The 27,922-nt window shown below is 36.5% G+C and overlaps 1 protein-coding gene across 1 annotated transcript in view; it reads left to right on the forward strand.

Annotated features, from left to right (window-relative positions):
* The window catches only part of LOC105035448 (probable LRR receptor-like serine/threonine-protein kinase At5g48740), a 40,657-nt gene extending 29,678 nt beyond the window's left edge, over positions 1-10,979 (forward strand). Inside the window, 3 exon segments of the mRNA XM_010911005.4 lie at positions 9,588-9,777; positions 9,862-9,994; positions 10,598-10,979. Coding sequence (XP_010909307.2) covers positions 9,588-9,777; positions 9,862-9,994; positions 10,598-10,816 — 542 coding nt within the window. The 3' untranslated portion in view covers positions 10,817-10,979.
* The last annotated feature ends 16,943 nt before the right edge of the window (positions 10,980-27,922 follow it).

Consider the following 27,922-nt stretch of genomic DNA (forward strand, 5'->3'; position numbering starts at 1 on the left):
ATGAACCATGTATCGACATTGTAATAGGATGATATCTATGGGATTCGATTCCAAGACAATGAACCTTGTCTTGATGCGTGTCACAAGAATCTAAAATATAATAGAAGGTTGAGAAAGATGTTTGTTAGACTAATAAAGTTCGGAAGGTTTGGACCATATCATGACAAAGCTCTAGGATTTTGACCGAAAAGTTCGAAGAATGAAGACTTAAGCGACCAAGCCAAGCAGTATCTTGAAGAAACAGGGTCTTCAGTCGACTCTGGCATAGGCACATAGTTTTGAAATACAGACGAGTCGACTAATTTCTGAGACAAGCCGACTCTATTTGCAGGACAGAAAGCAATTTTTGTAGGTCTGAGAACGAACCGATTTGAAATGAAATCGAGCCGGCTCATGAGAAAAATGAGTCGACTCGTGATACAGGATAAGTATAATGGCTAATTTTTCTGCATTTCTCCTGCGGTTACTTTTTATTCCTAACGGCTATTTCAGCTCTTCCAATGGCCAAAACTCCTTTCCAGCTACTTCCAAGCCTATTAAAAGCTAGAGAATCATTTGAAAAGTAAGAAAAGTGGATTAAAAATAGAAAATCATCAAAACAAGTGAGGGTTATTGAATATCATTGAAAAGAGAGGAAAGAGAGGGAGTTATGCACTGATTTATAGAGCTTTCAAAGAGTAATCTTCACCAACATCTTCCATATTATTTTAAGTATCAAAGAAGAGAAGTCAAGTATCAAAAGGGCAACTCTTCATCGACTTTCTTCGAGCTAAAATGAGTTTTTATTTTCTATTTTATTTGTGCTGAAATTTTTGTATCTTATATTTTTGGGTTTTCTTTACAAGCTTCTTTGGAAGAAAGAAACTTGGGGTTAAGACCCGTCCAAGGCCGGAATTGGATATTGTAGGTTTTGATTGATGAGTCTGCAAAACCAACTGGATTTAATTGTGATCCTGAAAAACAATTGTGTAAGATTTTGGTTGGTGATCTCGAAAAATCAACTAGATTTGTTTATGAGCCAGGGTAAAACAAACATGCTCTAATCGGGCTAATTATAGTGGAATTCCAAGAGATTCTTGGAGAGTGGATATAGGTGCGTGGTTGCACCGAACCACTATAAATTATTTTGTGTTTGTGTTGTGCTTTTTCTCTCTTGCCTTGCGTGCTTTTAATCTTTACTTAACTTGATTTAATCCTTGCATAGCCTTAATTATATCTTGATTCCATTGTTGCTTGCATTATACATATCTCAAACATACAACTTAGCCTAAATTGAAGTATATACTTGCTTAAAGTTTAATTTAGCTAAAAAGTTTTGAGAACTCAATTCACCCCCCCACCTCTTGGGTTGCTACCTTTTTAAGCAACAGTATGGAGGTGAGACTCCTTGACCACTGGCCTAATGGTAGTAGGTTGCAAGTGAGGTGAAGGAATTATGATAAGACAATTATTGCATAAGAGACCTAACCTCATGAGGGCACATTAGAAGTTTACAAAACACCTCAAGATCTGTAAATAATTTGTAGAAGACTAAGGGAATTGAGCATGTAATTGATGCTAAGTTTTCCAATCATCAAATAATCTTAGATGGACTGGGAACCTTAGCAAACAGACTAAAGGTTTCATAATAACTATTCTTATGAGTCTGCTTTATGATGCTTAGAGGCTAAATAGGTCTTCCTATATATATTGCTTGTCCCTAGAATATAGGGATGAGAGGTGCTCCATAGAAGTTGACAGGAGAATTCATTGCTTAGCTCATTGCTGCTTAACGCAAAGAAGAGGCATTGATGGACTTGGAGGTTTATGAAGGTCAATATAACAAAAGTCATCTAGATAGTTAGATTAGTTCTTATAAAACAAGGATGTAAGATGACAAACCATATTAGTCCATTACTAGGATGATATAGAGGACATTCATCTATGGGACATATACAGCCACATCTGATATCAAGGTGACCATGAGACTAATTGGCCACAAGAACAGCAGGAAGATGGTCACAAAATTTGATTGTATATATAATTGTGAAGTCCTACTGAAGATTAAAGTGTAGATTTCTATGAATAAATAATGATTGGAAACTCCCAATCACCCCCTGCACACACAAAATTGTTAAAAAAAGGGATAACGGGAAAAAGCTCAAAATGTGGACCAGAGGAAGTAAATAAGATGAGTCCAAAATAGTAGAAACATATAACAAGATTGAAGCATAGAGAAATGTTGAAGACTTGAACTAGGGTGTAAACCAACTATACAATAAGTTAAATGCCCCATAAAGTAAGTGAAGAGGTCTTATGAGCTCAGGAAGATATTAATAGGTTCAATCATGCTCTATGTGCATGTGTGAGAGAGAGAACCCAACACATTGAGGACAATTAATGCCTAACAGTGGAAATCAAGATTCACTATCTGGGTACCAGACCCCGTACCGGTACCATCCTATTACAGTGTTGGCATATCTGGTATGGTACCAATTCGACATGTTGAGTGTCAGTTTGCCCTTTGTACTATGTATTGGTTTGGTACTGATATGGTACCATACAATTAGTAGTGAATCGGTATTGATCGGTATGGCAAATCTTGGTGGAAATAAAAATGATGACTTTTACAGACCACCAAAATGAAAATTAACGCTCATTGATAAAAAAGGGAATAGGCCAGCACAATTGAATAGCCATAGTCAGGATGATATTAATGTCCAAAATCTTCAATTTCAAAACTTAGCCATTGCTATTTTCATCATGATAGAAAGCTCCTGAGTCCTGTCTTTTACTATTTGGTGGGTCTTCAACCATGGGAATGGAGTGAAAGTTAGGATCCAGCTAATCTATATGCCAACTTATTATGACATTATTAGATGGTTGGTGAAGAAGCAAGATCAGAAGGAAAGTTATGCACTTTCATAGCCTTCTAGTAAATGTGAAATTTGTTCATAACATGATAACAATCACGTGAACCAAGAGAAGAGACTTTTTTTATCATGCCCCTACCCCAAGATTACGAGCCGAAGGTTGTAGCAACTGTCGCATACTCATAGAGAACTCTCCCTATTAGCATGCAAGGCATCTTATCATATGATCAAAAACAAATAACATAATAAATAATTAATAAATTAAATCTAAAATTTAACTAACTAAAATCTAAGCTTAATGTAATCCAACATTTCAAAAAAATTAACTAACATAATTCTAATCTAAAATGAAGAACCAAAACTCTTCTTTTAATAACCCTCTCCCGAAATATATCCCCATGCCATCTTAGTTCTCAAGATCTATAAAAACATAGTATAATATAAAATAATAAGCTAGAAAATCTTGTAAAAATTGAATACTTAGCTAGATAAATCAAGCAATAATAATATACTAAAAAAAGCATGCAAAGTACATTAATTTAAAACCAAAACTAAATATACAGCACTATCAAAACATGCTTGCGAATCCATTCTTTTCAAAATTTAAATTTCATTCATAAATAATTTTCTTTCAAAGCATCCAGTTTATCTCAATAGCCATAAACTATGACCATATTTATACCATATGGGTGGGCTTGAATATGAGCTCAGTAATAATCAAAGTGCCAACATATAATCTTTACTAGTAGGATATCGATGTGCTAGCGAATACCCTCTACTAGTGGTTATTGATATACCAACGCATAACTCCCACTAGTAGGGTACTGATGTACCAGGGCATGACCCTCTACTGGCAGAAAATCAATATACTAGCTTATAACCTCCACTGATATGACATCAATATACCAACATGTAACTCCCACTGACAGGATATCAAAATGGCAACATACAACCCTTGTTGGCAAGATACTGAAATATAAAGTGGCTATGAGTCTAAATCTATCTCAAAACAAAACTCTTATTCTCTAAAACATATTTTATATTCTAAATCGAAAGATCATAAACCATGCGACATTAAAATCAATCGAGCATGGTCCATATCAAAATCAACATGTTCGATCATGAATCATTTAATATTCCAAAAAAATATATATTTAACAATAAAAATATTATGTATCTAATTCATAAATCATGAATAGTTTAATATAGAATATATTTTATAATTTATTGATAAATATAAAAAAGGAGTTACATGCGAGTGAAACCAAATAACAGATTCAATTAATTATGAAAATTCTTCTTAGAGCCTAATAATCAAAAATTTTATATTCATAAAAATTTTGCCATGATTATTTCAACAATAAAAATCATTAGTTCGGACCTCCTCATAGGAGTAGCCAAGTAGGAATGCCCAACATCTCGATCGGTCTGATCAAGATGATCTCATCTGATCGTGGTTGAACTAGAATATAGATGGTTCAATGACAATTGGAGATGGTCAAATCTATAGTCTAGTAAGGACCAAGTTAGAGGTCGACAGACTGCTTGGCAGCCATTAGTCAGGACCTCCTTCATCAGGATCGATCAAAATCATGGAAAGAAATCCTTACTAGAGATGAAAGTGGATTGGATAATATCCATCTGGATCCATTTTGTATCCGGATATGGATGAAAATTTGAGCATCTGAGTAATATCCATATCCATATCTGCTAAAAAAAATGGTTATGGATATGGATAAACAACTATCTGATCCGTATCCGAATTTTCGATTCCATTTGTAATCCTATTTAATTTTATATAACATATGAATTTTTAAAGAAAATAAATGACCACATTAATATAGTATTAACTTTATTTATCATTCACTTGTAATATTTTTTTCTGGTTTTAAAGTTTGATCATCCGACTTATATCTATATTTATATACATACGGCATCCGATTTGTATCCGAATCTAATTATAACAAATATGGATATGAATTTTTGCATTTGATTAACATCTATATCCGTATCCGTATCATTAAATAAAATAAATATGGATATGGATATACTAGTGTCCGATCTATTTTCAACCCTAGCTCTTATTGGATCTAACAACCCTTGTAGAGAGAGAAAGTAGAGAGAAAGTGGGTAAAGGGAGAGGAAGGAAAGAAGAAGAGGAGAGAGAAACTTTTCTTTTTTCCTTTTCTTCTTTTTTCTTTCTCCCTTTTTTGTCTTTTTCTTTTCTTTTCTTCTCTTTTTCTTTGCTTGGTTTCTTAGCGGAATAGGAGAGATGATGCTTGCCCTTCTTCTGAAGTAAGGGAGCTCCCTAGTTGGTGGCTATGGGTGGCCGGTAGCTATGGGCATGATAGCAGAAGCCTGCAATCGGTGATTGGCGGTGATGATCGATGTTGAAGAAAAAAGTCAAAAAAAATTAGCTAAAAAATAGAAGAAAATTAAACTAAGTAGAGCTCTTCCTCCAAACTAAAAATCCGGCGATAGCCAGCCAGAATCAAAGTTACAAAGGGCTGAGGAAGAGGGAGAGGAGGGTCAATCATAGGATGCAGGACTTTGACCTCATTTCCAGTGATCTAAAGTTGCCGTGGTGGCGGATAGCATTTGGTGAAGACCAGTTAAGATGCTGGCAAATCTTCAACCAGGGCTTTATGTTGGAGTCCCTCTTCACTTCAATGTTCACTAGGAATTGCGGAAAAGATGACTCCCAATGGGTGTCCAATTCCATCTGGCCAAGCATGTGCTTTGCACGTGATTACCATTTTTTTTAGGGGCCAATTTTAATGTCTAGGCCAGGCCCAGCTTCCTATCAGCCCAATTGGGCTGGTTATTACACTTTTATAACATGATAAATGAACCAAGAACTCAACAACTTCAAGCACATGTGGGAGCATTAATTACAATCTGTAAAGTCTGAACAATGTAGGTGATGGGCTTGTGATAGTAGCCATTGGAGTATTCCTGCTTAGGGGGAAATGCAACTATTATAGTCGACAAGGACAAAAGATAAGCTGTGACCAGACCATCAAGATTGGCATTTGAAGTTAAATATGAGGGTGTGGTTTCTCCAATGCATAGATATTTGATGAGTATTTGTTAAATGGTTGCAAAGTTTCTGCTGAATTCTCTAATGTGGGGGCAACAACAAAATGTTTGTAACAAAGTTCACCAAACCACTCCAAATTGCCTAGGTTGGGAAGTACCAAACTGAACCAAAGTTGAACAGGGATGGTTCTTGGTTTTGATTTAGGATGGGTATGGAATTGGTCAGAAAGAAGCAGAACCTCTCAGTTTCGCTAACTCCAGGGTATCTTTGGGCAATTCTACCTAGTTGACCTACACAACCCCTGACCCACCCTCCCTTCTCTCCCAATCTAATCTTCTAATGTCTCTTCCTTTCCACCTTTCTCCCTGACCCTCCCTTCTCTCCTCGCCTCTCTCTCTTCCATGAGTGACCAACTAGCTAACAATGAGCATGTTGTCATTGTCGATAATCTGGATTCTCATCAAGACCTCACAATCTCTATCTAACTCATAATGATGGTGATGATGGACCAAAGAGGGTTTAGGGTCTGGGATTTTTCTTTTCTTCTCTCTTTTCTCTGTCTCTGTTTGATCTCCCTCGACGGCTCGATGTCAATGTTTCCTGCCGATCAACCTTCTTGGCTCCACCGTATCTATCACTACCACGGGTACACTGCACTTCCTTCCCTCACCCCCTCATCTCTATATAAATTTGGAAATGCCACCTTATTGGCATATTGCCGTGTTGGTACAATTATGATATTATATTGACCCAATTCCTAATTGATATGGCACATGGTACCAATTTTGTAGACCTTGGTTTGTACACTTGCAATGTTTGTTATTCTCATGTACCAAGCAAAATCTTATGCAAATATGAAAATGGACACAACCTACAAAGCACTACACCAATAAATTCTGATATTTATTCAACATTTAAATTTTTCTTAGATATAATGAATCGCACCATGAACAATTGCTGATAAGTTTGCCTACATGATGGTTGAATTTCAAGCTACTCTACCTGATCTGACTCATTCAACTTGCTGTGTGGTGGTTTGGTTCATCTCTAATCATGTGGCCTTTATGAAAGTTTTCCATATACAAGTTTCCTAATGTCTTAACTCCTAAGCAAGGTTCATCGATCGAATTGGTACCGGGGGTCACACTGATTGGCTGCTAGATCAGTACTATCGATAATACCATACCGAATTGAAGCATATTAGAATGAGGGGGAGGGAGAGGAAGAGGGAGAGGGAGGGATGACTTGGCGAACCATAGTTCTAGACTTTTAGTCAATGCTACTGGCGTAATATTGATATATGTTAAGAAATTTGATTTTCTCTGCCTGTTGTGTCTTAGGATTGCCGTTGCTCATCGAGGTTATTGATTGTCTCTATAACACTAACTTGCTTTGCGAGTACATTGAATCTCACACCATTGATAACTCTGTGGTGCTTCTTTTGAAGCCTGACCCACTGACTATAAATTGATTTTAGTTTAGCTTGGTAGATGTTCTTGCCTAAGCATCCCCAAGTGCAACATTATGCATTCTTCGAGAGCAGCTTGACAAGTTTTCTAGCTTCAATCACTGAAGATGTCCTATGTATTCTTCATATCTTTAGGAACCACTACTCACTCACCACCCTTTATTTTTTTGTTTTATCATAGAGCTCAAAAATCATCCTGCATTCACCAGGTTGGTGAACCTATTGAAAGATGATTAACAACTAGGTCAGTCCTTCATTTTCCTTATAGTTCACATGTTGGCACTAATATTTTGCTCCACCAATGTGATTGTTTTTTTTCTGCAATTGCTCAAATTACTAAAAGTTCATATTACTTTGGCACCTTCATTCAGATGTAGATTTCACTTTCACCACTTATACTCTTCTTTAAAAGTGATAATTTAATTGCTACTTAGATTCTGACTTCATGAGCTGACTGATCATATTGAGCTTGATTGCTACTTAATTTGGCAATTATCACTTACACTAGAAGAAAGAAAATAGATCTCTGCAGTTGGATGTGTATTGTTTGTTTTTCAAGTTCTAGGCACATCCTAGAACAATTCATTACTACCCAAATCTGGATTCTATACACCAAAACATGTAAACCCGGTGCTTACAAAAGAAAAAATTCATCCAAAAGTAAATATGTTAAACATGTACTAGTGAAAGGTGATGATTTGAGAATATGTTAAACATATACTAGTGAAAGGTGATGATTTGAGACTTTGTCCACGCAAAATGTAAAGTAGCAAGCTTGCTTAGCCAGCCTTCTTTGCATGCACACATTCTGTAAGTTTTTCTTTTAAATTTTCAAGTTCTTTACCCTTACATATGCACCATTTACTCGAGATGGTGGAAGTTGTTCGGACACTAAGGAATATAAACAAGAACTTTTCTTTCCCAAGTTTAAGCAAAAAAAAAAAAAAGAATCACATCAAACAAACTTTTGCCATAATCTTTTGAAGCCAAAAACTAATTTGACTAAAACAACCAATGTTGGACATATTTAGGATACTAAACCTCTTGAAAATTGCAATATTCAAGTACAATTATGTATAAGCAATCTCATGTTTATGTGTGGGATTTACTCTTTCAGCCAAACAAGGTCGGTAGTATAATCCTGAACCACCCAGTTCAGGGCGTATCGAGCTGTACCAGAGGCGGACATGGATGGTTTTGGCTTTCACATCGAGAAATCAGCAAGGAGGGAAGGGTGAGGGAGAAGGAAATAGAGGAAATGAGAGAGGGAGGGAGAGTGAGGTGGAGGGAGAGAGGGAGACAACAGCAAAGAGCGAGGGAGGGCTGAAGATAGGGCCTGTGAAAAGTCCTCTTTCCTCCACAGTGCTGGAAATAGGGGTAGAGTCTCTGTTTCATTTCGACATAGGGGATTCTTTGTCGTTTCTCCCTCTCTCTCTCTCTCTTCCTCCCTTTCCTTTTCTCACCCTTCCTCCCACTCTCTCCCTCTCCACAGCCCTCTCCCACTCTCTCCCTCCCTTCTTCCTTCTCCCTTCTCCCTCTCCCTCCCTCTCTCTCTCTCTATCTCTCTCTTTTCCTCTCTTCTCCCTCTCCCCTTCCTTTGCTAGTTTCCTTTTGTTGGTTCACGCCGGAATGGCATGATACAAAATTGTACTATATTGTACCATCAGCCTACCATCATGAGTGCTGATTCTAGTACTGTAGATCTTGCAGCCAAACATTGCTGTTAGGCTTGTTTTGTAAGGATAGATTGGCTGGTAAGCCAGAAATAAGGGAAAAAAAAATGAAAGTTCATAGGACAATCCATAGTTCAAACCTTGAAAATTTGTATCATATCAATGACTGGGTAATACGGCATTATCCTCGATAGGGGGTGGTACATCTCGCTATGCCTGGATACAATGAGCGAAAATGAAAACGAAAGAGGTACACTGAGTGATAGTGATCAAGACACCTCTAGTTAGGTCGTGATATGCCTTATTATGGCTGATATGACAAGATAAGGGTCCAGTTCCAGTGATGTCTGTCCATAACAGCCCTTATCATACTGCTAGTATGAGGCTGGTGAGCATGAGATTTCAACCCTTGCTCTTAATGCTGCTATATCTGCATTACTGTTTATGCATTTTAATACAGCTTAATGGTTTCTGTAAGGTTGTTTTTGGGGCATATGAAAGAACTTAAAATGCATATGATACTGTCAGTACTGAATTTCATTTTTCTTGTAAAGGACTGGATTATCTACACAATGGGAACAATCCACGTATTATCCACCGTGATGTTAAGTGCAGCAACATCCTTTTAGACTCAGAGATGAATGCAAAAGTTGGTGATTTTGGCCTCTCCAAACAGGTGCTTCGAGCAGATGCAACCCATGTGACTACTGCAGTCAAGGGCACCGCTGGTTACCTTGACCCTGAGTATGTCTTACTTTTTCCTATTATTTTTTTGATCTCTTTCTAATTTAAATTTTTAAAATCCTCCCTGTAACTTCTTCTTTACAGATATTATGCCACCCAACAATTGACGGAGAAAAGTGATGTCTACAGCTTTGGTGTTGTTTTATTGGAGTTGATCTGTGGCCGCGAACCTTTGAGTCATGCTGGCTCTCCAGATTCTTACAATCTAGTGTTATGGGTACTCTCTGCACATTGACATTCCTGTCAAGTCCCATTACACTTTATGTGAATCAACCTATCTTCAATCTCCTTTTTCACATATTAAGATGTACACTCAATCTCACAAACTAAAAATAACCTTATTAAATTTTATTCTTTTCATAAGGGAAAATATTTTAGAAACAAAATATTAATTGGATAGGAAAAACATATTTAGGATTAGTTTCACAGTTAAATCCATATTTTTATACATTTAGATACCATACACCATCAACTATCTCTTTTTTTTTTTTTTTTAAAATCCTGACAAAAGAATTAAACTCTGTAGGCTATAAAATATTCGATTTTCTCGATTCTTGTCTCAGACTTTTATTTCCAGTGAGCAAACAGATTATTTTCTTTGCATTTACTTTCTTTGGAAATGGAAGCAATTGATTCAAGAGAGATTTTTCTTTCCCCTATAACTCTTGTACTTTTCCAACTTTCGGTGCTAATGCTATAATGCAAATACAAGGCAATTTCTAACCCTGTTGTATTGTCAACTTATCCCTGGGGATGAAATCTGATAACTTACTATGCCATTGTTGCTACATTATCTCTGATCGTAATTAGTAAACCACAGGCAAAGCCGTACCTGCAAGCTGGTTCCTTTGAGATTGTGGATGAAAGCTTGAAGGAATGTTTTGATGCAGAAAGCATGAGAAAGGCATCTTCTATAGCTGTAAGATGTGTGGAGAGAGATGCATCAGAGAGACCAACAATGGCGGAAGTACTGGCTGAGTTAAAGGAAGCCTACAGTATTCAGCTTACTTCCCTTTCATCTGGAGGACATTTGTATTGAACTATTATTGCACTTTATCAACACGCATTGGATATATATTTGATCGCATGTCTACCTATATTACAATATTCAATATTAAGCTTTGTGAAAATGCAGTAGAGCATGTATCAAGGAAACTCGTAATTTTATATTTAGTTAACGAAATTTTTATATAAAGTATTAACCATATTGTTTCCTTGTTGATGCCTGGAGAATTGATGCCTAATCAATATCCCCGCTTTATGGGAACATGGTGTCCGAAAATGGACATCTAGCTCTCCGTTCTTACAGATCGGCAAATTTTATGTTGTGGGTTTATTAAAAGCCATGGTGCTTCTACTGATGTCAGTCGGTTGCAGTGGCTATGGATTAGTGAAATATTAGTATCCAAGTTACTCTTTGGCATACAGTTAAACATAATAGTATGGTTCTCCAGATAATAAGATTCTCCTTACATGATTTTTTTTTTTTTTAATCAAAATACTGCACATGTTGAGTCTTTGTTTTTTTCTTATCCGCCTTCTAACCAACGTTAAATCAGGGTTTATTATGAGGCTACGGCCTAGTCCACTGACTGGACGGCCTAGCCTTGAGGCCCAGAGCAATGCTTGAAGGCCCACTCTGAAACATGGTGCAGAGCCTCTATTCTCCTCGAAGGAGGTGCTGGCTACAAAATCCCCACCCTCCGCTATGATGCATTGCATCGCATACTCTCTCCTCTTCTTCTTCATAATCATCTTCTTCTTCTTCTATTTGTCAAGTTTTTCCATCATTGGCCCATGTTATTGTGCCTATAATAACGATCTCTCTCTCACCTACTCTATCATCTGACCTACCCCTAGTGTCTGGTGAACTTTTCGGGTGTATGGAACTAGATTGGTCCATTATTGGTATGATACATCCTATTGATTCCATTCATATGCCCTATCTCCACTATGGCTTTAGCGCTCCCCTATCAACACATTGAAGCCTTGCAAAGCCTCCTTTGAATTCTCTCTCTAATTATGTCCTCTCTCTATATTGAGGTTCGCTTGAACATGAAATTTGGAGCTTGAGCCCCCTCCCTCCATCTTGCATCCATTGGCCTATCTCCCTGGAAGCCCTCTTCCTTTGGATCCGAACAAGTTCAACGGCATCCCATCCATATCCAACAATTATGAGAATGTCCAATCAAGTGAGTCCCCTTTCTCTCTCCCCTTCCTCCCTCTCTTTCTTCCTCTTCAACCCCTCCCTCCCTCCCTCTCTCTCTCTCTCTTTCTCCCTCTTCTCCTCCCTCCTAGTTTTGATATGCCCTGACATGGTACAATATGGGCCTACATTATGCCGAACTAGTCACCTGCTAGTATGAGCCTCAGTATTGATCTGGCAGATCTTGCCTACCTCCTTTAGTATGATATCTTTTCCAGTCAGATTTTATCAAGGAATTATGGGATAGGGTTATTCTGATTTTCTCATAAAATAAGATACGTTACCGTTCCAACACTTGAGATAAAGAAATATTTCAAAATATCTCGATTGGGATACTGCGATGCTAGCAGAATAGTCCTATCTCTGATATACAGGATGATATTCTATCTTGATTTTTCATGAGATGTTCTGCTAGGATCTAAATCTTTGTTCTCAGCTTTTTTTTCCTCCATACTTTTGTGACCTGAATGCCCCAAAGAACACCAAGTGTTCCACTGCTTGAATGGTCTTGTCACCAAACATGGAGCCTCATCATCGATGAGTTGAGGCTTGAACTGACAAAAAGCAACTCCTGGACTGTTGTTTTCAAGCCAAGCCTCTATCTTTCTCTTTCTTTTCCTTCTTGTTGCTGTGGCTATGCCATCGCTCACCATCGCGTTGGTCACTGGTGCTCTAGCCTTATCACCAATGCTCACCGAAGTTAAGGACAGCTCCTCACCAATGATCAGGATCCACCTCACCTTTAGTGCCATTATCCCTTGCTTTTCTTTCTCTCTCTCGTGTATTGTGCTGTGCTGACCCCAACAAAGAGTTCCTCCTTGTGTCCTTTTGTCGACCCCAAGTAAGGGGTCCTGAATTGGCTTCCTAGACTTCTTGCTAATCGGCCTACAAATTGCAATCATTTGTTCGTATGTGGTGTAAACATACACACTCTTCGATCATGCAATTTGTTCTAGTCCTAGCACTGGCAGCATATCTATTTAATCACATGATATATTTGTTAGAATTTGGATTGGACATGATCTTTTATTTGTATACTTATGTTCTCTCATTATTGGTAAGACTTTATGTCTGAATAATTCTAAATGAGTGATGGACAATTGAAGACAATACTGGAACCATTGGGATAGACAAGTTCATTCCATCTTATCAGGTTGCAAGTTTTGGGAGTAACCATTGTAAGGCTCGTATGTGCAAGTTTGTCCATTACCGGACATTAAAGGCTATAGCCTCATTCTTTGAGCTAGAGGCAAAATCACCAGGAAGCCTTAGGGCATGTTTGGTTGACCAACAGAATTAGAATAAAAAATTTTTTTAATGAAATTAAAATGATCATATTCCTTAACTGTTTGATTCGTGACCATAATTAGAATCAGAATCGAAATAGGATTTTGAAAAATGGGAGAGTGTAGGAATTAGTCTTTAGGGATTGGGATATTTCGATCTTCTCAGGAATCATAAAGGGAATGAGATTCTCCCTAACTGACTAGAATGGGAGTCATTCATTCCCATTTCGAAGTCTAAATCTTCCCAATCAAACATGTCCTAAATATATATCATTCCAAAGAAAGAAGAAAAATTAATAACTAAGTGGATTTTTTAATGCAAAAAAAATACAACAAACTTGAAGGGTACCTAAATCATGGTATTAACAATTCGTACCCTTATAAAACATCAATCGCTATTTTAGATGGCTCATATTGTTTTTTATTCCCTAATATTTTAACCAGAGAATTCATATAATTTTGCAGTATAACTCCATTGTACAAACACACAAAGCCTAGAAACTTTCTTTTTCACACCAGTGTTCCAAGACAAAGTGATCTACCGTCGTCCATGCTACTTCCAATTGTACTTAGATGAGATATTCAAGATTTTGCTTCAATTTCAGCATGATAGAGTATTCACTGAGTGTTTCAACGGTGGTCAATGATTTCCGAGCAATTATATTTGTTTCCTAATGATCAGGAGAGAAATTATTAGTTGGACCAAGCTTGCCGGTTCAACACTTCAACATCATTTATCATTGTTTTACATCCACAAATCTGCTGATATGTCATACATCTCCATGCGATTGCCTTAGATAAGGATTTTTTTTGCGTGCTTTTGGGCTAAGAAACTAAAAAATTAGGTTAAATTTTAAATCTTTAAACAAAATTTTGGTGCTGCCTCCCTGCACCGTCGCACAGCCACCTACTCCCCTTGCATAGACATTATGAAAATAATCATAATCATCTAGCCTTTAGCTTTATGGATCCTCATTCTTACCTTCTTTACGATTGTTAACCTTTATAAGACTTTTATATGTGTAATTCAGCCCTAATCATTTGATTGATATGTATGTTATACAAATCAAAAATCAATTTATCATCACATTTTCAGAAACCATAACTTCACTAAAATTTGTTAGTAAGCAAGAGAAATATCTCCATTTTTTGAACATATACTGCATAAATAAGTGAAAGTGCACAAAAAGAGAGGGAGATAAAATAAACATTAAATAAATTGTTGATATGATATGGATAGGAAAATCTTATCTCGGTTGAAGTCGACGTATTGGGTGCCTCGAGTAGACCGACCTTTGGTTCTGACCAACCCAAGGTATCTTCAAAACTGATCCAAAGCGATATTTCCGGAAAGTTTTATACTTAATATTGTTGCCCAATTTACGTCAGCTAGAGAAATCCGAGAGTCCACATGATAACTTACAATGAGTAGACAAGAAAGAAGATAACGATGTATCTCTCCAAATAAAGTAGGAAACAATAAGTGTATCTCGCCCAATAAGACAAAATTAACAACCTAATTCTCCATCTTTCTTATGAAACTTTCACTCTCATCTATAAATAGAGGGCCAAAGGGGACTCTCGAGGTATATAGTTATTTCTCTCCTAATACTCATTCTTTCTTTTTATTCCTCGTTTTCTAACTTGAGCATTGGAGGATCTCCATCGGAGCCAACTCGAGACGGGGACTTGTTTTGTAGATTAAGCTGTTGCCATGCAGCGCCAGCCACATCCTTCTCCGACTAATCTGGCATTTGTTAGAAGATTAGCAGTAACAGATTGATACTAGAGAAAGGACCCAGGCCCATTACAGAAAGAAGCAAACATCCTATTACTATAGCACCATGTAAGGGAACTTCGTTCTATCACTCCAATACCACCACCTCAAGGCCGAACAAAGTTCCTGCTAATGCTCCGGCACTGTCGTAGCAGACGGAGGTGCTGCCTCCACCCTACCAACTGGCCATCAGGGTAGAGCCCAATCAAATCAACCTACTCATGCAGTAGTTGCAGACCCTTGTTATTGTGGTACAAAAAATGCAACAAACCAATGAAGCACCAAGGGAAGGGCCTCGCTCATCACCACCCTAGCCTCCTCATTGTAGCCCTACATATGAAAGGTAGAGTTGGCTTAGCCAACTTAGAAGCCCTATTCAGGAGAGAAGATGGTCTCCTACTCTGTAGTTCAGGAAAGACTCCACCCTAGGCCGATCTCCACGCCAATCTCCACCTCAGCATTTAGAAGCTTACACTGCCCAAGATGCCAACTGTTAGATTTTTAGGTGATTAGGGCATGTTGAATTTTTTTTAGATTACTTTAACCTAGCGGAAGCATGTATGAAACCACTTTTCATATAAAGCATGCAGATCAAAAACATATATCACTTACGGATCTTATAACATGCTGAAGTAAATTTAAAAATTAGATTTAAAATCAAAAAATTCAGAGAAGAAAAATCAAACTTATCCAAAGTGCTTTCCTTCTTCTCCCTCGGATTGGATCTGACAGATGCCTAGGGTTTTTGTCGGAGCCACGCCATGTTCGGCCTCTGTTGGTATCCACATAGAGCATATTGCTGATCGAAACACCAAGGCCTCTGGAGTGCTAGCTTCCTTATAGGTCTTGTTTCTTGACTTGGATCGAGATCTTCTTCTAGAACTCAAAGAAGAAAGATTGCTGCTCGAACTCTTCATGCAGATTTTGAAAGAACCTTTCTAGGATGCCAAGAAGAGAAGGAAGAACTTTTCTTCTTCTCTTCCTCTCTCTCTAAACTCTCTCTCTTTGATCTGATCTAAGGAGGAGGTGGGGTGTGGAGATGAAAGAAAAAAGGGGGATGGAGAAAGAAGCTTGCAATGGAAGAAATAAGGAAGAAAAATAATTCTTAGCCTATGCCCTATCTTGCCACCTCTTAGATTTTTGTTGACACCAACAAATTCCCAATGCCCAGTCTGATAAGAATTAAACCTAATTAATTCCAATTCAAATTTGAATTGGTTAGGATTGTTGCTGTTGGGTTCTGATAATGCAGTGGAATATAAACTTTAAAAATTTTTATATGTATTCAATTATTAAAATAAAATTTAGCATTTAAACTATACTATTGGAACACAAAATCCTAGGAACACCTTGATGATTACAATCAAACCATATAAACATATATAAAAGAAGAGATCAGAAGCCATATACTAATATGAAGATGACGATCTGATAATTTTGAAATCTTTACGAGACTCCAAAGTAGAAGCCCTCCAATGGTGATCCACACGAAACAGATCAGGGCTCTTCTCAATTCGACGTAGTGCTGCAACCTTCTTCGTAAGTTCGCTGTCGATCGTCCTTCGCAAAAATAGATTGCACCATCACTTGTATGCCTTTAAGACCTCCACTAGAACCACTCTAAGAATCATTTTCTAAATGATCTCACCACATAAAAATTAGATCAGATGTTCAACACTTGAACAATCTGATTTTAGGACAAGCATCATATGCATTCCTTTTTATCTCATCCCTTCCTTTCTATTTTTCTTCCTTCCTTTCCTTATCTTTTTTTTTTTCAAACTTTTTTTCTCTTTTTCTTCTCATTCCCATGCCTAAACTCAACCAAAAATAGGATATCAAAGCTGATGTAGCGCCCCCTCCTTTAAATAAGAAAGAAGGGGCGCTAACCATCTCCAAGGGATGCCAACTTTTGGCATCTCAAATTCCTCATGCGGTGGTCAATAAATCACCACATAAAAACAACATGTGGGGAAGTTTAGGAGCAGAAGGACTCTTCCTTCTCTGGTCCCATAAATTATGATGTGTAAGAATTAGGAGTTTCGGGAGAAGAAATAATGTTTGGGGCAAAACATCTCATGCAATATCCCTAGTCTTCCACAAAGAATAAATGCTTCTATATAAAAAAAAATTGGGTGCGGAAGAGCCTTCAAGTAGAAGGACTCTTCCACTTCTGTGCCAACAAATCCCTAAGAGCCATCAAATGGTGCGTGGAGTAAAGGGAACGCGTGAAATAAAGGAAGGAATTAAGAGTCCAATATGAAATGGACTCTTCCATTTCATTGCACAAAACATGAGGCGTCCAAAATTAAATTTTAGCATGGAGTTCCTCCTCAGAGAAGGACTCCTCTTCCACGCCCACATATCCCAAGGCACCATCTAATGGCACACAAAATAATGGGATGTGTGGAACATGGTAAGAAAATTAAGAGTATGAAAGGACTCCTCTCCTTCAATGCCTAAAATAAATTGGGCGACACAAAATTTTATGCATGTGATATTGGTGTGGAGGAGGTTGATTTCTTATGAAACTCTTTCATAAAAATCAGATCAGCCACCTAATAATTAGATGGTTCAAATCCAATCACATTAGGTCAAGGCAACAAGTCAAGGGTTAGCACAAACACCTTTGCATTAAACCCAATTGAAAACTTGGGTTAATTCATATGTTAGCAATTCAATTAACCATTAAATTTATAATAAATCCAAATAGATTGGATCAAGATCAAATTTCTATTGTGTGTGATCCATTGAATTTCAAATCTAGCCAGCAGTGGATCTAGACTCTTGATGTAACCCTAATCTGATTAGATTAGACCAGCTTAAGAGTTCCAATCAACTAGGACTCTTTCTAATTGATTCTTGAATTAAGCCTTTTTAATTCTAATGAGTCCATAAGTCAAGATTGACATCTACTAATGTGTCATGACTATCCAAAAGATTTAAAATTTTATAAAAATATTAAAATTACCCTTCCGTGGTAAGTTATCGTACAATTCAATCTTTCGTTCACACAACATCCCAGACAGATCATGGACATGAAAATATGTCAAGCCCAAATACCTATCTATATGTATCTCGATCTGATGATGATGACTTGATTGATGAACTAGTAGAAATTTTTTTTTCTGTTCATCCCTACTTTGGTCAGAGATTCTCAGAGTCATCATCCTATGAGATCACATAGGATATTCTCTCCTCATATAAGGAGTGATCGATTCCTTATTGACTACTTACAACCTCCATGCATACTTCACCATACCCAGAATATCCCACACACATCTCAAAATGGTGTGCTAAAGAATAAACCAAAGTAAAGATTCATATACACAAGGTACCATGATGATCTCAGGTCAAAAGATCACATGCATCACTCCCACTGGAGAATCATATATCGACATGCAGTTCATGATTGATCTAAAATTTTAATTTAGATTTAATAATTAGATTATAAATTAGATCAACTCTAAGAAATAATCTTAGCATGTATAAATAATCATGTAATGAAGAACCTGGCTCTGATACCAATTGAAGAAAACCAGATCTAGGATTTCAGAATTAGATCTTAAAACTTTTTCAAGATCATGCAGCGGAAGATTAAAATAAATCAAAATTTATTTTCTAAAATTAGAAAATTTCTAGATCTAAGATCCTATTACATGATTATTACATAGCATTAAATCAGAAATTAAAATATATAGAGCATGAACTACATGTTGATCATATCAACATGTTTCTATACTACATCTAATGTATGTATTAAACAATAGATCAGATCTATTACCTTGCAAGTTAGACATTCTAACCTCGCTGATCTGGGCTTGAAGATGATGTTGCAAGCCACACATACGTCCGACCTCTAGGAGTCATCCACACGAGCCCATGAATCTCGACCAGAAGTCTTGCTTCAGAAAATTAGCACAGTATGCTAGTACTGCGTTGATCCTTCTTTGATAGTTGATCAGGTACCTCTTTCTTCTTAATTTAGGCTCTTCCAAAGATGAGAAGTAGGAGGAAAGTTTTAGATCTGAGACACTCTCAGAAAACTCAAGGTGGAGGAAGGAAAGAGATGAAAACAAACAATCTAGAAGAAGACCCTCTTCTTCTTCTCATTTCTCTCTCTAAACACCCTATCTTGTGTCTATTATATCTCCACGACCCAAAAGTCTTTCTCTCTGATTTTTGGATGGCCCAAAGGTATCTCAAATCTCTATCTCCTTCAAAAATTTCATAAAGAAAATCATTATATAGAGAGAGATATGATAGAGTACTTATCTAGGTCAAATACCTAGTCAAGGCTTATCCAAACATGGCAAGATAAGGGGCGCCCAACTCTTGAGCACCTCCTCCTTATTTTCATGCATGGACCATCAAAAAAGGATGCACAATATGTATCCTAAAAGCCACAAAAATTTCAAAAATAATTTAGATAAATTTGGTGCAAAATTGAAAGAGCTTTGAATTTTTAAAACTCTATCTCATAGAATTCGAAATCCAAACTTATTCCTCTTTGATTTGATCCAAACCACCTTCCATGTAAGAAAAAGAGAGAAAACCTTTTGTGGACGTGGGAGAGACCTGGGAGAGGGCTTTTGTCACACAAAATAAGAGGGGATTGGCATGGAATAAGAGAGAGGATGTGGGGGGGCTTATGTGGTGCAAGGTGGAATCCTAGTCTTACTAGGATTCTATCTTATGACTTGTTTTAATTTGATTTCTCAAACAAATCAAACCAAAATTAGATCAACCTAATTAAAATAGGTCTTAATCCAATTAAAAACTTAATTTAATCAGATTAAATTAGATTTAAATCTGATTTAATTTTCTAATCAAATTAGAAATTAGGTTGACCCAATCCTAATTGAACTAGGACTAGTTTTTCCTTGCAATTGGCTTATCCAATAAACTAATTGGACTTGATCCAATCAAGCCCAAACCAAATTTAATTAAATTATATTTAATTAGACTTAATTTCAATCCATTGGCTTAATCAAATTAAGTCAATTAGCAATCAAATTGCTAATCGATCCTCCTGCAACACTTGCACTGGGTTAAATGTCAATCGTATTGATCATTTAACCCTAGAACGATTCTTAATCGTTGATCAACCATCCGATCGGATCGCAAACTCTAATGTATGTGACCTCATAGGTCCAAACCTAAGCCGGTAGTATAGAAATAAATTTATGTACCAATCGAAGTGACCATCTAGCAATGATATCCGACGACCGGATAGGTCGAATATGTAGAACAACATCCTTAGAGCCGATACAGATATAGTTTCCATATAATTCATCCCCTTGACCAAAATGATCATAGGATATCTCAGAGTTCAACTGTCAACTCTGATCAGGTTGTCCACATTGTATTTCAAAATATCAAATCCATCTGATGGATTACCCTGGCTAAGGTTTTGCTAAATTGAAATACAGCGACTCATTCTTCTCCAACTCTTGGAGTGGTCAATCCCATCTCGATCACACTCTGACTTCGCAAGTACTTGACTGTGCCAGAAGCCTTCCGTTGCTGAATTAAAAATTCAGTTAGTCCAGTATCAAAGTACAGTGAGTTGCTTGCAAGTCACTGAGGCGATCTCAGGTCTAAGGGATACTTATACCTATATCCCATCAGAGACATTCTCGACAGTAGAATGCTCTGGAGTTGGTCACGTTCAATGATGATGTACTTTTATATCTCACCTGTATGCCATACCAGTATCTCCACACTCCTTGATTAAGAGGATAACCAACCCATATGGTCTACAGCGACCTATGCTTGATAGAAGCTGTCGTCCTTATTAACAGCTTATCATTTGATCGTGAACAGTTTTAAGGACTAATCGATAAATCTTCTCTTTATCAATTTAAATAGTCCTAAGGATTCATCATAACAACGAAGTTTATTAGAAGATGAAAGCTTATGATGAAGATGCTAAATATATTTTATTTATTAACAAATCAATTACAATACTTGGTTGCTCAACCGTCAACAGCTTGATGATTGGCTTTTGGGATACATTTTCCAACAAGATATTCTTCCTTCAGATCAATTCAGTAAACTCATTCTTTAATGAGCACCTATATTCTTGTATTAGTATCACCACACAAGTGATTGTGAGATCAACCATCCTCTCCATCGAGCATACATAGGATGTACCAATCTTACAGGCATCATTGATCTCTGACTCGATGATCCAACGACTGAAAATATTTTAGATTAGAGCTATCAAGATTTTAGATCTCACTGGCATGATCTCATCATGGTCCTAAAATTATTATCCTAATCTATGGGGTTTATCATTATCATAAAAAATATGATGTAGCAAATGATAAAATACAATACCTCATAAATAAAAATAAATAATATCATGTTAATAAGTAGGTAGATATCACAGAAAATTCTCTTCGCATCATCCATACGATTGATTTGTAGGGTACTATTTTTTCAATTTCCCACTTGCACTAAAGTCTATCGCTCTTGTACTTGATGCTCGTGCAATCAAGGTGGCGAACACACTACTGCTGTGTAAAAGCTTAGTGAACTAGTCCATTATGTTATTTTTAATATCAACTCATTTTATAATCAAATTACAAAAAAGGTGAAAGTGCCATAGGATGTGTGTGGGTTCCTAATGAGACCAACCCAACTTAGTGATGAACTCTTTCATCTGATGATTTTTCTTAGCAATCTTTATTGACAGCAATTAACTGAGTCAAATAGTTTGCTGTTTGAAATTTTTTCAATTCACTACTTCTCTAGAACTTCTCAAATACTTTGAGAATGCTTTTCACAGTTTTCAAAAGATCCTATCATGGATCTATCTGAAATCAATGACTATGAACAAGGCATAAATCATATCAGGTTTGGTACATTGAGTATATGGATAAGTAAACACTTTTATACCCATTCATGTTGAACCCCTTCAATATAAAATTTATGTACCTAGACTGGGATAAACCTAACATCCACTTACATCTATCCTTATAGATGCCAAGTATATTAGATACTACACCTATATCTTTTTCATGAAAACTTTTGTGATAAACTTATCATTGATCGAGCGCAAATATCGGGACTACCTTCTCAATATTCTGTGTCTTCCACATACATAACTAAGAAGTTAGTAAGACTCCCACTTATCTTTTTGCACACACACAGTTCATCCATATTTGATATAGTCAAATATTTTGACTATCTTATCAAAAATAGAAGTACCTACTCCTTAATACCTGTTTTAATTCATAAATACATTTGCCTCCCACTAGAGACAAACTCTCTAGATGGTGTGTGGCAATAGTAAGTAATAATCTGGATTAACATTCCTGTTAACAATCTATTGGGTCATACCCATAGGTACTTCAACCATAGTCAATACTTGGTTGATGTACAGAGAGTTTATTTTGGATATCATGCATCTGTAAGAGTCTCTACTCATGACTATCTCCGAATAGTTCAAGAAAACATCATTCTAAATGATGTTTGGTGTATTGTCTGTTGCCCAGATATGGAGCCCAAGAGGGTGGTGAATTGGATCTTTTTGAAATTTTAAAGATTATACTACTTAACTAATGTGCCAAGGTGAAGAGTGAAGTGTATCGATTTTTAATAGAAATAAATTCAAACTCAAACAAAATGTAAACAAGTAATGAGCATAATAAAAAAATGAAGAGAGGCAAGCATAGCAAACACAAAGAATTTATAGTGGTTCGGTGCCAACTTTGCACTTACATTCACTCTCCAAGTCCCTACTTGAGAATGCAATCCACTAAATAAATAACGATGGATTACACCATATCGGATACTTCTGACCCTTGCCTTTCAGATAAGAACACTTATTTTTTAGGTACAAGTCAATCCTCAACACTCTGATTCAGGTTTGGATCAACCCAAACAAGTTTTGGAACCCTCCAAAACTCAAACACCAAAAACTATTTGAGAAAAATAGAGTATATAAATTTTAGTACACAAAACCCTTAAATACACACAATAAAAGCAATAGAAATATAATACTTAAGGGGTGGAAGCCTTTGCTGTTCACTCTCAATAAATTCCACACTTGATTGCTGCTGGAGAGTGGTTGGTGAAATGCTTAAATGATTCAAACTCTTTCTTAGGGCTGAAAGTAGCTTTTTTCAGATTTAATCTTTGAGCTTACAAAAATCTTGTGATTTTTACTTGAATAGAGCATTTATAGTTGTCATTTACCCTTGAGAATATCTTAAAGTTGGTTTAGAGTTGTTGGAGTATATTTAATGCATATTAAATGCATAAAAAATAGGTTGAAAACTAGCCGTTACGCAGCTCACCCAGAATGGGGCATCCCATGGGGCATCCCACTGGCATTGGGGCATCCCATGGGCCGTCCCAAATGGCCAGACAGAAAATTTTGCTTTTTATTTTGGTCTCAGAGTCTCAGGGGGGCATCCCAATTATATGAGGTGTCTCAGGTGGGTCGTCCCACAGCATGCCATGACCCAAAACACTATGTGCCGGCTGCCAACAGAAGGGGATGACCCAGGTGAGTCATCCCATCATGTTTTACCCAATTTTTCATGTATTTAAGGTTCAAAACTTATCAGAACTCATCCAAACACTCTCAAATAAATTCAAATCAGTTTGGACACTCTCAAAAGCCTTCAAAACTTCACCAACTTTCTGAAACTTTAATTTTTGGCATATTTGATGCTTTCAAACCCAATCTCTTAGACTACCTGAAACATCATAACAGTAATCTTCAAACATAAAAAACTCATTAGTAGTCTCCTCAAATAGTTTGTGATCATCAAAATTAATTCTTGGAGCAATAATCTCTTTTTTTTGATGATGACAAAATATTTGAGTGTTCATAAAAAATATCTTTAAAGCTCAAGTAATTTGGATTTGTGAAGTACTAGAAGAACTATGTCAAGAGAGAAGTTTAATCATAGAGGGTCATGATATACCAACTTTAATGAATTAACTCATTTAGCTCAAAATTTTATGAATGAATTAGAGAATATCTAAAGATTGACTTTATTCAATCAAAATCTCTTCTTTCTTGTATAGATTAGATTATTTTGATTATTTAAAAATAAATCTTCTCCTTTCTTATATAAAGAGTGTATATATAATAAAAAATTCTTTGATTCTAATATCAGAGCGATAGATATGAGAAGGTATATCTCTTTTCTTTTTCTTGTCTTGATGTTAAAGTAAAAGTGAGATAATTAGAGCAAGAATAAAAAATGAATGTATCGAGTCAATTTAGTATCAGTGCAAAAGTAAGATTAGTAGAGCATTTAAGATAAATAGGTTGATTAGAGTAATTTTTCAAATAGTATCAAAATGAATGTAAAAATAGATGTATCAGAGTTTTTAAAAAAATAATGAATCAATATCAGAGCTATTTTTTTTAAAAAAATGAGTGAAAAAGTATTAGAGCTTTTATCATTTAGTATAGAATACTGTATCAAGTAAAAATTGTTAAAAAGCTTAAAAAGAGCAAAAGATTTTTAAAAGATTTTAAGAACTACACCATTTTCACACTTTATCATTATTTCTCCCTCAAAAGCATGATTTTCTCTATTTACCTTTATTTCTCCTCCTTTATCATTATTATATTTTTTTATGTTCCATTATTTCTTTCCCTTTTTGACATCATCAGAAAGAATAAACTAGAGGAGTAGGATGTTCATGGTGTTAAGTCAAGTATCAAGAAAATAGAGCATGATATCACATTCATCCATCCAACAAGAAATGATACTAAGCATTCATTCATCCAAAGAGACATAATAAACATTCATCCAAAGAGACATGAGTAGTAAGGAAACAACCTCATTTATATACACCAAAATAGAGATTACAAGAGTCATAAAGAGCATAAAGCTCTCATACATCCAATCTATAAAATATAACTAAGTAATCTAATACAAAATAAAGTCAGAGAGATTGGGCATCGAGCATGAGATCAAAAAAGGTAAGACATGATCAGCCTCATCCACGATCGGAGGATCTGGATCGAGAGAAGATGTCGGAGGGCGAAAAGCAATAGGCTGAACAAAGACTGGCTCACTAGATGCAGAGGGCCTAGACTGAAGCTGAGTCTTGATGGCATCAAGCTGGGATAAGATTCTCTTCACATTAATTTGGAGCCCATCAAGATCAATAGATAAGAAGTCTCTGGAGTCTCTAATGTCTGTCCAAAGCAACTCAAGAGAGGAACGAAACTGACTATAAAGTCTCTCTATCTCTTGATCCAGGTCATCCATCTGTGGTGCAGAAAAAGTCGATGTGCCCACACCAGTAGAGAGAGAACTACTATCTGTCTGATCTCTCTCTCCAAATCAAAGATCCTGCCACTGAATCTCAGAATGGAGCTCTCCACACCCTGCAATTTGATACTCAAGTCCGATAACAGCTCTATTAACAAAGAAATGTGTGGGACAATAGATGAACCAATGATGGAGCAGAGAAGGCAGTCGAAGAGGCAGGGTGAAACTGCTGTGGCTGTTGCTGTGCTGCTACTGTACCTATTATATAATCCATTTCTGGTACAGTTGAAACTGATGAAGCTGCTGTAGAATCTGATTTTGAAACTGCTCCTGCTGGAATTGATGAGACTGAAGAAGTTGATCCTAAAATCACTACAGTTGAATTGATAAAATCTCTACCACTCTCTCAGCTAGCTGTCCCTTATCAACATCCTCCAAACTGAAAGTAGGCATGGTATGACTAGATGGGGGGACTCTAACCGAGGGTCCTGCCTCAAACTTTGAAATATAATGAACAACTAAACTTGGTCTGGGCATAGGAGAAGATGGACCCTCCCCCTCAGTATGCTCCTCATCCTCATCACTATCCTCCTCTGCAGCACGACTCTTGGCCCACCGGCCATCCACTCTTACAAATTCCATCCTCTTAAGAGAGTGGTTGTTATAGGTGTCAGTGTATGATAGCCTACAAACAGCCTCTCCATCAAAACTGACTCTATCCTCTCTAAAGATAACTGTGAGGGCCATACCATAGGGCAAGGGAGCCTTGGACCTATTCAAGACTTCCCTCATAGCATCAAATATAAAAAATGGAAGGTTCAGAGGAGACTCTGAAACAACATGGTGCATGAGACATATGTCTCTCTCCGTCATCAGATCATGTCTTCCCCCTCTAGGAAAGAAAATTTTAGAAACCATATGGTGGAGCAGTCTAATCTCCACACTCAGATCTTTAGCTTCAATTTTTAGAAAATCTTTCACATCATCTCTCCCAAGTATGGTCCTAAGTCCAACTTCTTTCTTAAGCAGTTCATCCAAACAACTACCTACACAGGGCATTTGAAGCAATCTACCTAGTCTTGGAGCATTTAAAATGATCTGAACACCCTTAACAGTAGACTTTAAGACTCCCTCAGAGAAAAATAGATTGGAATAAAATTTCTTCACCAAATCTATGTAGACTAGTTTGGACAAGCTCAAAAAGAATTTCCAATCTTGCCGAATTATCTTCTCCCCAATAAAAAATTCATCTTGCCTTAAAAACTTGAAATCAACAGTCTTACCCAATGCAACTATTTTAGCAGACAAGGAGATCTTACTTGGTGTCACAGGATATGAAGCATGGGTTGGCTCTTGTGCAATTTTCTTCCTTCTTTCCTCTACCTTTAGGGATGTCACAGACTTCCTCCTTTGTGGCATCCTCATCTTGGGGGCCATGATGCAAGAGAAAGATGAAAAATGATCTTGAGAGTGGAGAATGGTTGGATTGAACTGAAATCAAGGAGGGGAAGTCAGTTTTTGAGAGGTTTCCCATGGATTTAATGGCTAGGGTTTGAAAATTTAGAAAAAACCAAAAATGAGCCATGAGAACCAAGGATTTGAGAAGAATGATTTTTGATTTAGACAGATTTTAAGATTTTTTGGGAGAGTAAGGATGTGAATTCTTGATTGGGACAAGAGGGAGAGGAGAAGGCTTGAGATTTGAGGCATCCCAACTCCCTGTTCTATTGAAAAATGATCGGGTGGGCTCACTTATAAGTGACCTACCCGCATGAATGGGACGTCCCATGGGACGCCTCATTCAAGGCTCTTTCAGGCAATGGAGAAAATGATTTAAATAGAGAAAAAAAATTAAGAAAAAAAATTAAAAAATGATCACATCGAGTTGAGAAGATTATGGAGAGTCTATGTAAATTTTGATATGATTTTTGACAGAAAATTTCAACGGATAAAAATCCAAGAAGGTATCTGAATAGTATTGAAGAATTTTTAAATGACTTGAAAAATCCTCAAAAAATGATAGATGACCCCCAAAATTAGGATAACAAAATTAAAAATTTTTAGAAGAATTTTGAGAGCAAAATTATGATAGAAATTCAAATAGAAGGATCTAAGATGCTCAATTCTTTCCTAATTTCATAAAATTTATTTTTATTAAGGACTTTAGTGAAAATATCAGCTAATTAATTTTTGATATTTATGTATTTAAGTATTATATCATTATTTTGAATATATTCTCTTACAAAATGATGTCTAATTTTAATATATTTTGACCTAGAGTGTTGAATTAAATTTTTGGTTAAACCGATGGCATTAGTGTTATCACATTTTTTGGGAATATTTTTAAGTTCAATGACAAAATCCATGAGCTGTTGCTTAATCCATAAGATTTTAACACAGCAACTTCTAGCTGCACTGTATTCGGCCTCGATCATAGACAAAGCCACTAAATTTTGCTTCTTGCTAAACCAGGAGATTAAGTTTACTCCTAGAAATTGACAAGTTTCACTAGTATTTTTCTATCAAATTTACATCCAGCAAAGTCAGCATCTGAAAAACCTATTAAGTCCATAGATGATTGTTTTGAAAATCAAAGATCTAGATTTTGTATTCCTTTTAAGTATTT

The sequence above is a fragment of the Elaeis guineensis genome, chromosome 9 (assembly GCF_000442705.2).
Source record: "Elaeis guineensis isolate ETL-2024a chromosome 9, EG11, whole genome shotgun sequence".
In the NCBI taxonomy this organism is placed as follows: Eukaryota; Viridiplantae; Streptophyta; class Magnoliopsida; order Arecales; family Arecaceae; genus Elaeis; species Elaeis guineensis.